The following is a 10,946-nucleotide window of genomic DNA, read 5'->3' as shown; positions in this document are numbered from 1 at the left end:
TGTTGGCTGTCAATAGGGTATCAGGCCGGGTAACGCGAAGAAAGATCGACAGCGGCGAACACTGACCTCCCTCTACTACTACTTGGACGTGTCCTTGGCCTTGAAACGAAAACGTGTTTCGGGAGATGAAATCCAACCGCCCAGGTGGAACGATAATTGCTGGCTGACCGTCATAGAGAGAACCCGAGCCCGCGGCTTTACTTTCGCTCCGTTACGGAATCACGATGAGAGCAGGCCGCGGAGAGAGGCGCGAAGGTGAACGAAAGCATTCCCCGAGCATTTCTCTTCCACCTGCACGCGACATAGGGATACGTGGATCTTCGGGAACAAATTCTTAAAAAGTTGAAAAATGTTTACATTTCACATCTAAGATTTTTTAAGAATTTTTCTGTGATAAATTTTAAAAATAATTTTCCCTATCTCCATAATGTGTTAGATAAGGAAAGTCGATTGTGCAGGAAGGATAGGAATAGCAACAGGTGGCGCCATCTATGGTGGCGAGTTTGTGAACTAACTTTCCCTATTTATACCACGTGTCAGATAAAGACAGACACAGTGTGACTATATACGCCGTTTTGTGAACATTGTTTTACAAATAAAGAATTAACTTTTTTCGCTTCAATTTTTAAATAGGCTGAAATCTCTCCTACTGCTACCTCTCTGCAATAGTTAATGTATTCCGACATTAATATCTTTCCATAGTTTCCCCCCTCTTTGCGTCTTTCCTTTATTCCATTCAACCCCACTCCTTTTGCAATCTCAAAACTTCTCCTAAAATCCCAACCCCTTTGACAGTCCATATTTTCAGCCTTTCCCTTCTTTCTCCCTCCCTTACAGTCCATTCCTAATAACTACCTTACGTACCTTTCCCTCTCTCCTTCTCTTCCCCCACTATCTTGTCCAACAACCACGGTCCTCCTACCAAAATATTCCTAAAATGCTCCTTTCATACTTCCTTTATCTCTCTCATTATCCCCCCTGTCCCCCTCACTTCAAACGCACTCCAATTCCTTTCCATTTCCCTTCATAACAGTGTAAACATTTTAATGACTGATTTTACGAAGTCCTGAACTCCTGAACTATCAGGAGGGCTACATGTTCGCCTGATATTCGAGGAGGTATCTCGAATCCAATGTCTGACTTATGATTGACTCGTACTACTGAAATTTCGCTTTTCTAAAACGTTCTTAAGTATCAGGAGTGCATCATGTTTTCCTGATACTCGAGGAGGTATCTCAAATCCAAAGTCTGACTTATGATTGACTTGTACTACTGAAATTCAGTTTTGGAATACCTCCTCATACATTCTGCGCTCCTGATACCTTTTTCGAAAAATTTCCAGCAAGTAGTACGACTTAACGACAAGTCAGAAATTTCGAATACCTCCTCGGACATCATGTTCTCCTGATACTTTTTTCGAAAAATTTCCAGCAAGCAGTACGACTCAACGACAAGTCAGAAATTTCGAATTTCAAATACCTCCTCGGACATCATGTTCTCCTGATACTTTTTTCGAAAAATTTCCAGCAAGTAGTACGACTCAACGACAAGTCAGACATTTCGAATACCTCCTCGGACATCATGTTCTCCTGATACTTTCTTCGAAAAATTTCCAGCAAGTAGTACGACTCAACGACAAGTCAGACGCGGGATATTTAAAAGGGAATAGAAGGAGTAATTGGGAATTGAGATGTAAGGTGTATAGGAAAAGGTATAAGTAAAAAAACATAGTCAGTCATATTATAGTAATAAAAGTTTCCTTTATTTATTTCCTTTCTTACAATGGCAACTTAATTAACTAACAATAAATATATTAGGACAAGTATAAACTTTCCATTGGTCGAAGTTCGTGGCGCAAGTAGTGAACCTGTGGACAAAATATATTTGTTAGTTACTCTTAATTATCGAACACTTAATAAAATATAAATAACGAAAACAATATAATAGTGATTAGTAATATTAATTTTAAAAAGTTTTAAGAAAAATGATATGAGAGATCAGGATTTGTCTCTAAACTGCCCACCATGAACAAGAAGAAATAGATAGAGAAGCTAAGCGAAAGAAAACAAATCGACCGCAGCGATACCTGGCGGATAAATAATAAACAAACAAAATTGTTACAAGATTGTTCAAAAATGAGACAACGGTGTAAAAAGATCAAACTCACCTTATCAGTGAAAATAATCTAAAATGAATCTGTAGTGGCCACCTAGCCTTCTTGTCATACACTGCCTCTGTTTTTGTCTTTCACGGTCTGAATATACGGAAGTTAGTTCCCAAATCCGCCACTCTGGATGGCGCCACCGGTCGCTATTTCTATCAATGCCCAATAATCGATGTTCCTTATCTAAACATTATAAAAGTAGAGAAAATTATTATTATTATTATATAAGTATTATAATTGTGATATAAATAATAAAAGATGGGGTAATATTGTATTGAATTTATATTATTAACTACGGTTCTGCATATGCATTTATGTTAAGTATTTAAAGGTGCCGCCGTTTATGCATTGACGTTATCATTTCGCGTTGCACGACTACATATAGTTATTTTGTGATTGTTGAGTTCGTGGCGACAGAGGCTTGGTGAAAATTGAATACGTGGTTGCAAGACGATGGTGGTCGAGCAAAGAAATATCGAGTTATTAAAAGAAAACCAAGCAAATGACGGTACCGGGCCGAAGGAACAGAAGACGTACTCGCTGGAAAGTATCCTTTTTCAACATATTTCATGCACGCGTCGATTACTCTACGATTGCCATATGTCATTTTCTAACCTCTGTTTGTCATGTCGCACCCTTTGTTATTGTATATTGTCTCAATATCGCATTGTAAAAATACGAATAGATTCTTTCATTATTTCGTTCGGAATCGCTATGCGATACGAACTACTTATATATGTAAATGACCATTTTTCTATTTATGTTTCTTGCAGCCATAACACCTCTTATCATTTAATGTAACTGTAATTGCCAATAAATGGTTACTTCATGATTGTACTACTTAACTTGTTATTCTTTTCAATTAGTTATAATTGCTCTGAATGCTGTTGTAGCTTTGTGGTTTTGGTCCAGCACCTTTTTTTAGAGATTCCTTAACAGTTAAACAGTCTTAAAAATCATCAAAGAAGCTCAGCAGCAACATGGGTTGAGACACGGCGATTACCAACGGTATCGGGGATATTGTTCAAGAAGACTAAGACGTCTGAGAAAAGTATTAAAAGTTCCACAAGGAGACAGACGTCATTTTAAAAGGAAAGACATAACTCCTCTGATGGTTAGCGATGATAAATTTCTACAAGTTCCATTGATGATGTCAGAACGTGCCTGGAGTTATGCTATGCAGCTAAGACAAGAATCTAACACAGAGCCAAGGAAAAAGTTTCATTTGATATCTAGACTAAGGAAAGCTGCTACTTATTCCCTGCAATTGCAAGAATTGATAGAGGTAGTATAAGCCGACTTTATGACCTGTGAATATGTGAACATTCCAACTCTAATTAATGTTTTTTAACCGATTTATTTCAGAATATCAATTGCGATGCAAGAACGAAACTAGAAGCTCAAGCCTATGTTGCCTGGATACATGGTTCCTTGCACTTTGAGCTACAATTATGGAAGAATGCTATGGAGAATTTGAAGAAAGCTCAGGTAGTGTATGGAAAGCTGGCCTCCGCACTACCAGAATTAGAGCAAGTGATGTACAACGCGAGGGTGGAGGAACTTGCTCCTAGCCTTAGATACTGCGCTTATAATATTGGAGATACCACTGCCATAGACGACTTAATGCAAATGCGAGGTCAATTGAGCGGCGAGCTGTTAGCTAGCTTAGATTCTTTGATAGCCCAAACCCGTGAGAAACAATCGAACACGGAGGAAGTAACATGGCGCGGTAAATCTTGCGGTACAGTACCGCCGAGAGCAGCAGGCCTGCTAATTGCGGACTCTAGATTGAATCAAACGTTGGATAAAGCAGCCACAAATCAGGCTAAGATTGATCTATTGGAAGCGCACTTGATAGATTGCAAAGACGCGATTTCGGCTGTGAGAGACTTCTTCAAGACCGAGCTTAAGAACAAAGACACTGACAAGCTAACGCCACCACAGCACCTAATCACTTACTTACAATATATTAGATTGTCGCGTACATTGGAGAGGAATCTGGCACTGATCAAGGTTGCCGAAGAGTCCGCTAAAGCGAAGCCACAGGACATTGTAAGACTATACGAAGCAGCTCTACATAATCTCGTCGAGATCTCACAGTTACAGGACGATGAGGAGTTTGGACAGGAACAGGAAGCTAAGACGAAGAGTTATAGGGCCTTTAGGTGTTACTACATGGCCCAGTCTTTGGCAAACCTACATCGATGGAGGGAAGCCATGGCTCTATATCAAAGGTCTGCACAACATGTGAAAGATGCACTAAATTATGGTCAAATGCTTCCCGAGTCATTGAAGGAAGCTCTGCAGAAATTGGACACCTCGATCGAGGGTGCAAAGTACGCTGCTCATGCGCACAGTGTGCTAGAAGAAGGACAAGAAGAAGAACCGGGCGCCAATAAATATACCAAGACAAAGAAACCGCTGTACGAACGTTTACAGGAGTACAGAGAAGACCCGGCACTTCTAACGAAACAACCCAACGTTTATAAATTACCACCATCCATGCAGCCTATCCCTTGCAAACCGTTGTTCTTCGACTTGGCTTTCAACATGGTCGAGTTCCCGGATTTGAGCGAGAAATTAGGAGACCAGGCCAAGAAGGGCGGCCAGGCTGGTCTCACAGGATTCGTTAAAGGTTTATGGGGCTGGGGAAATAAATAAAACAAGTCTATTGTAAGCGAAAGATACTGGATTTTTGATGTTATCGCACGTGGTGCGGTAATGCGTTTTTACCGGTTCTCAAACGTCTCGATGAGCATCGAGTTTTCACTTATACCGACAGCAATATTGATTAAAGGAAATAAAGAAATATTATTAATATACTCGATATATTTACTTAACACACCCTCCGAATCTTTATATCTGTCCAAACTAATTTAAATTGACAAGTTAATGAATCAATTGAAAATTACCTTTGAATTTCCATTTCCATCTTTTACAATGTACGAGTTTTACAATTGAACTAATTTTTTAGGGAGCAATTTTAATTTCTGTGGATGGATTTAGGATGCAATACGTCAGAATTTCAGGGATGGAGATCTTCGCTTGTTTGTCGCAAGCGGAATATTCATTTACTTCGATTTATGCAGATATAAATAAACAAACAAAGTAGAGAATTTGGAATATAAAAAATTATTGCACGATGACGCGGGAAAATATCAAGTTTTTTATCTCACAGAGGCAGTCTACTGCAATTGGTACATGTGAGCCGCCCAGTGCACACATCGATTAACTCCACTTTTTGAAAAATCTTAAATTTAAGTGTCAAAGCACTTGGTATAGTCATAACTTTTTATATTTATAATAACTTTCCTGAATAATAAAGATTAACACCATTAAACGGCAAAATTCTTTTTTTTTTTCTTTTTAGCTATTCTTTCTTGTTAATTTTATACATTAAATAATATTAATTTTATACATTAAATTATACGTTAAATGAAAGCTATATCTGTATTTATTCATTCTACATTATATATGTGAATCTATGTTATAACAGGAATTTTAAAAATCAATGTACATACATCATTTCATCGCGTTTCTCGACTTTTTGTTTTATGGAGTTAGTCGATGTGTGCACTGAACGGCTCATGTATAGTTATTCAAGCATTTTATCACAGCACCTGCCATCTTGATTATCGTATCAGTGATTACATACTGTGAGAAGCCACCGTACCGATCACGCAGTGCCAGGAAACCTAATACCCTACCTTTGACGTTAAACGTTATTAATCTGTACGTATTGCATAATTTATTTTCATCCTAAAATAAACTACACTTGAATTTAGTATAATACGAAATAAAAATGACTGTGTGCAACAGGTTAATCTTAATTATTTAAATGACCACGTGCGTTTCTATTTCCATAGTCAGAAATCATGTGCGAAAAGACGAGTGCCATGGACGCAGAATTGAAGGAGATAGCTGTTTCGCTTTTCGAGATCGACGCGATCAAATTTGGAACATTTGTAACCAAAATTGGTTTGAAAAGTCCAGTGTACTTTGACTTGAGAGTAATGATCTCTCAGCCAAAAGTTATGGTATGAGAAATTATTTAACAATTATATCAAGCATACATTGCCATCTGTATAATTTTAAAATTGTTTATATTCTTTGGTATTTCCAAGGCTCAACTGGCTAAGGCACTGTGGAAACTGTCAGAGGACCGTGAAAACATATCTCAGATCTGTGGTGTACCTTACACCGCTTTACCATTAGCCACATTAATATCTGTAGATTTCGATATTCCCATGTTAATCAAAAGAAAAGAAGCTAAGGAATACGGCACGAAGAAAATGGTAGAAGGCCATTTCAAGTCAGGAGACAATTGTGTGATCATCGAAGATGTAGTCACTAGTGGTAGCAGTATTCTGGAGACTGTACAAACATTAAGAAAAGAGGGTTTGAAAGTGACAGATGCTTTTGTAGTAATTGATAGGGAACAGGGTGGCAGAAATAACATTGAATCTCACGGTATAAACATGAGGAGTTTGTACACGGTCACTAGTCTCTTGACTTACCTCGTGGAAGCCAACAAGATTACACCAATGATTAAGAAAGATGTACTAGATTACTTGGTACAATGTCAAGCTCCTGTTATTGCTAACCAAGGTAAATATAATTTTGCACTGCATTTCTGTTTCGTAAAATATTAATCAGATTTTTTTAAAGTTCCAGAATGCAGACTGAGAATACCATTTTCCTCGCGCGCTACTAAGACTACAAACGAGATTGCATCTAAAATATTCAAGCTAATGGAAACGAAAGAATCTACTTTGTGCTTGGCAGCAGACTTGACCAAAGCAGACTCTATTTTACAATTAGCCGATTTGGTAGGACCGCACATTGTGGTACTAAAAACGCACGTAGATATAGTAGAAGACTTCAGCTCTGATTTTATAAAGCGTTTGCAAGGCTTGGCTAAGAAGCACAATTTTCTTTTAATGGAGGATCGGAAGTTCGCGGATATCGGTAACACAGTATCTTTGCAATACCAGAAGGGTATTTACAAAATTGCGGAATGGGCAGATATTGTTACCGTGCACGCGGTAGCAGGAAAAAGCATTGTAGATGGATTAGAGAATGCGTTGAAAAATGTTAACGAGCCGCGTGGTATTTTTATATTGGCGCAGATGTCTTCTAAGGGCACGTTAACAAACGACGAATACGCGCAACATGCAGTGTCGATCGCAGAAAATTCTAACATAGCCGCTGGTATTGTTTGTCAGACGAATATATTCACGAATCCAGGTCTCGTCCAACTGACCCCTGGAGTGAAGCTCGCCCAAAGTTCCGACAGTTTAGGCCAACAGTACAACACTCCGGAATCTGTTGTAAAGTCTGGAGCAGATCTAGCTGTTGTCGGTAGAGGTATCACCGAGGCAAAGGACAAGTTAACTGCCGCATTGGAGTATAAGAAGGAACTTTGGACGGCTTACAAAAAACGATTAGAATAAAAAGTATTTTCAAAGTCACCTATTACCTAGGTTCGTACAAAAATATCAGGAAAATATATATTTAAGGTTTCGATGTATATTCATGATACAACTAACGGCGATTCAGGATAAAATGTACAATCAATGATAGGAAATGAAACATATTTTTGTATGGAAATATGGTTTGACTATTGTATCAAACAGGTTCACCATTTTTATGATAATCAAGGAATTATGTAGTTATCTATTTTTCTATCGCTGACCACGCACACGAATACACTTTTCTATTGTATTTTTCACAAGTGTAAAGAAGAAACTAGTAACATGTACCTCATGTAAATGCGATCGTGTAAAACTACTCGTTGTATTTGTACTTGTATATCCATAATTTAGGACGCCATTCAGAATGACCCTTTGCGATTCCCAATTATTTTTACATATACTTAAAATTTCACTTTATATAATTATATAATATATATATTTATATATATATTCGTTTATTTTCCACGAGGAAGATATATTTTTATCTTCGAATCGATTTGTATCACATAACAACACAATAAAAATGACCCGCAAAAGGCTAAAGATTAGTTTAAGAGATCTTCCTCCTTCAACATTAAAAATGCAACTTTTGGAACTTCTTTTTGACGCAATTTCTTCGAATTACATTGTTGTTTTTTAGGATATATACCTAAGAGAAATTCTTTTTCAATCCTCTCGAGAAGACCCCTTAACATCACAAGCAAGTACTATATTTCAAACGGTATCGTATGGTTGGAATCCATAGGTCTCACTCTTATGCTTCCTTGCTTTTGGTAAGTTGTTCGACTAGTTTCCGGAATACTTGGGCCACCTGGCTATCCGGTAAAGTTACCAAAACACTTTGGCCAGTCTCTGCCAGTTTACCTACTTGTGGATCTATGGGTACTTTGGCGAGAAACGGTACGTTTACCATTTTCGACAGTGCGATACCTCCGCCCGCGGAAAATACGTTCGTGCATTCCTGAAATGACGAATATTTGTCTATTAAAATGAACAACAACGAAAGATGTTAACAAAGGTTTCCACTAACCGAACACGAGGGACACACGAAGCCGCTCATGTTTTCGATAATGCCAAATATGTGAATGCCTGTTTTCCTACAGAATGTTACTTCTCGTAAAACGTCGTCTACGGCGACTGCTTGCGGAGTCGTTACAATGAGGGCTCCGTCACATTTCGCGTTCCTGTATTGATTTCATTAGTTAAAGATATCTCTGAGAAATTTTAATTTCTAGCTGTAAAGAAAAATACAACTCTTCTGAAGCTTAGATTAATCGCTACGAGTTAATTTAATCGCGCGTATTGTCATCCGAGAGGCAAACATAAGAGAGGAATCTGTGCTGTAATATGGCACAGTGGTAGAATCATTATCTAATACAATAACTCTGTTGTTTTCTCGCCTAGTATGCATTCCAGCAAAATATATGAGCTTATCAATCTCATGACCAATAGCTTATCTCAGTAGAGTTACGTTTCGTATGGACATCACATGATTCTTAATCACAGTCACATGTGAACATTCATAAGCACATGACATTTTAGTGCCAAACATTTTGTTTTTCAAGAATCAAATTTGCTGGCTAATTAAACTGGAAGAAATAAATAATGAATGTACTTTGAACATACCTTAGATTTTCCATCACTGTGATATGTTCATCAGAGGTCCCCGGTGGTGTATCAATAATTAAATAATCAATGTCTTGCCAGACAACATCGTTCAAAAATTGCTTGATCATGCCAGTTTTCTTGGGGCCTCTCCAGACGACACTGTCATCCTGATTTTTCAGCAAGAAACCTATCGACATCACTGCCAATTTCTGCTCTTTGTCCGCATATACTGGCACCCACCTGCAACAATCAATCTATTAGTTAAATTATCCAGCAAACATCGCAGATCCTACTAAACAATCAAACTGAACGCTTAAAATAAATTAACAATAAAGGCTGTCCATGTCCAGGAAAGTGCTAACAATACATTTGCACAGACTGTAACAGTGTATCGACGAAAATCAAATTCGAGCGATTGATCGAGCAACTGTTTCTCGCCAAAGTGAAGTGTAATATTCGAAAAATCACTGTGGCGATCTTTGGTAAAAAAAAAGGGGGGAAGTGCACATTTTTATTAAACAACAAATTATTTGTAGAAACTGATGGACAAACCCGTCAGACGATTGGTGGACATCTTTGCCTTCCAAATTCAACAGGTAAGGCACACTTGGTCCGCAAAGATCGACGTCCAACAAACCCACCTGCAATATTTTGACATGTAAGTAACTTAACCTAAAACACCAGCGAAAAACACGGGGGAACTCACTCGAAATCCTAATTCCTTGAGTGCCAGGGCCAACTGAGTGCTGACCGTCGATTTTCCAACACCACCTTTACCGGACAGCACTAAAAAAATATGCTTAACACCTTCCAACATTACGAAAATAAATGCAACAACAGTACCGGCGATGTAACCTCCACGACGATCCGCCGTGTTCTGACGAAGCTCTCTCTTCTCCCTCCGTCTCTCATCACTCGGCGAGAAGTCCTCGCCGAGGACTATGAATTTGTCATAAACACCAATGAACCACCGTGCTCGAATACTCGGATCCTTTCTCTACGGCACCGTGTAAACTTGTTAACACACATTGTATGTATAATAAAGCCATTGCCCAGTTTTACGACATGGCAGACCTATCCTTTAATAAAAGATTCTCTTCATAAATTTTCTTCAAACATGTGACTACCGTATCCAGCTAGTGGTAGATGTTGCATTCGATAATATAAATTTACAAATCTTTCTTAAATAATTGCATCATAATTCTGTCGAGGCACAAAGAATTTACATAAGAAATTTAAGTTCCATATAGTTAAAAATTCCGAGTGCCTGGTACACTTTTGGGCAACAGTGTAGACGAAATTAAAAAGAGCGCGAAGACTACCTCGAAGATTACGGTATCAACGAGATTTTGTTTACATTTATTTATTAAGTAGATAAACTTATCGAAACTACGTTCTTATTAGCTGAAAATGTCTGCGAAACGTTCGACTTTGTTAACGCGATTTTTGTTTTATTTAACTCGAAAATAAAGTGACGAAACTAAAGATTATCTTCGACCAGAGTGATTAAACATAACCAGCACTTCATTGATGTCTACAGACGATACGAAGAATGTCATTCAAGAATTAAATTGGAACATTTTTAAAAACCTCGAGGGAACAAACTGATAATACGATTTATTGTTGTCATTATAAACTAATAAATATTTAATCTCGAGCACAGCTCTGCATATAATATAGTATACCGACACGTGGCAAAT

The 10,946-nt window shown here is 38.0% G+C and overlaps 3 protein-coding genes across 3 annotated transcripts; 2 read left to right on the top strand and 1 right to left on the bottom strand.

The window, feature by feature from the left end:
* The first annotated feature begins 2,553 nt into the window (after nucleotides 1-2,553).
* On the top strand, nucleotides 2,554-4,984 carry Srp68 (signal recognition particle 68). Its single transcript, XM_078179653.1, has 3 exons — nucleotides 2,554-2,711; nucleotides 3,112-3,449; nucleotides 3,530-4,984. Exons 1-3 carry the CDS (start codon nucleotides 2,618-2,620, stop codon nucleotides 4,823-4,825), a joined length of 1,728 nt encoding a protein of 575 aa, XP_078035779.1. The 5' UTR covers nucleotides 2,554-2,617; the 3' UTR covers nucleotides 4,826-4,984.
* Nucleotides 4,985-5,763: 779 nt separating this feature from the next.
* Nucleotides 5,764-7,896, top strand: R-l (rudimentary-like). Its single transcript, XM_078179655.1, has 4 exons — nucleotides 5,764-5,896; nucleotides 6,031-6,201; nucleotides 6,289-6,772; nucleotides 6,833-7,896. Exons 2-4 carry the CDS (start codon nucleotides 6,040-6,042, stop codon nucleotides 7,615-7,617), a joined length of 1,431 nt encoding a protein of 476 aa, XP_078035781.1. The 5' UTR covers nucleotides 5,764-5,896; nucleotides 6,031-6,039; the 3' UTR covers nucleotides 7,618-7,896.
* Nucleotides 7,897-8,051: 155 nt separating this feature from the next.
* On the bottom strand, nucleotides 8,052-10,320 carry Nubp2 (NUBP iron-sulfur cluster assembly factor 2). The gene is made up of 5 exons (XM_078179657.1): nucleotides 9,953-10,320; nucleotides 9,799-9,887; nucleotides 9,265-9,486; nucleotides 8,669-8,822; nucleotides 8,052-8,599 (listed from the first exon to the last, which is right to left on the bottom strand). Exons 1-5 carry the CDS (start codon nucleotides 10,061-10,063, stop codon nucleotides 8,393-8,395), a joined length of 783 nt encoding a protein of 260 aa, XP_078035783.1. The 5' UTR covers nucleotides 10,064-10,320; the 3' UTR covers nucleotides 8,052-8,392.
* Between the last annotated feature and the right edge of the window lie 626 nt (nucleotides 10,321-10,946).

Source organism: Augochlora pura, chromosome 4 (genome assembly GCF_028453695.1).
Source record: "Augochlora pura isolate Apur16 chromosome 4, APUR_v2.2.1, whole genome shotgun sequence".
Taxonomy (NCBI): Eukaryota; Metazoa; Arthropoda; class Insecta; order Hymenoptera; family Halictidae; genus Augochlora; species Augochlora pura.
This window is presented reverse-complemented; position numbering and strand designations above follow the sequence as displayed.

Bases quoted from the DNA above. Each gene is read 5' to 3' on its own strand.
- R-l (XM_078179655.1), top strand. From the start codon at position 6,040: ATGTGCGAAAAGACGAGTGCCATGGACGCAGAATTGAAGGAGATAGCT. The intron at 6,202-6,288 runs GTATGAGAAATT...GGTATTTCCAAG, and splicing joins TCTCTCAGCCAAAAGTTATG to GCTCAACTGGCTAAGGCACT. The intron at 6,773-6,832 runs GTAAATATAATT...ATTTTTTTAAAG, and splicing joins TCCTGTTATTGCTAACCAAG to TTCCAGAATGCAGACTGAGA.
- Srp68 (XM_078179653.1), top strand. From the start codon at position 2,618: ATGGTGGTCGAGCAAAGAAATATCGAGTTATTAAAAGAAAACCAAGCA. The intron at 2,712-3,111 runs GTATCCTTTTTC...ACAGTTAAACAG, and splicing joins GAAGACGTACTCGCTGGAAA to TCTTAAAAATCATCAAAGAA. The intron at 3,450-3,529 runs GTAGTATAAGCC...GATTTATTTCAG, and splicing joins AATTGCAAGAATTGATAGAG to AATATCAATTGCGATGCAAG.
- Nubp2 (XM_078179657.1), bottom strand. From the start codon at position 10,063: ATGTTGGAAGGTGTTAAGCATATTTTTTTAGTGCTGTCCGGTAAAGGT. The intron at 9,888-9,952 runs GTGAGTTCCCCC...AAAATATTGCAG, and splicing joins TCAAGGAATTAGGATTTCGA to GTGGGTTTGTTGGACGTCGA. The intron at 8,600-8,668 runs GTTAGTGGAAAC...TCGTCATTTCAG, and splicing joins TCGTGTGTCCCTCGTGTTCG to GAATGCACGAACGTATTTTC.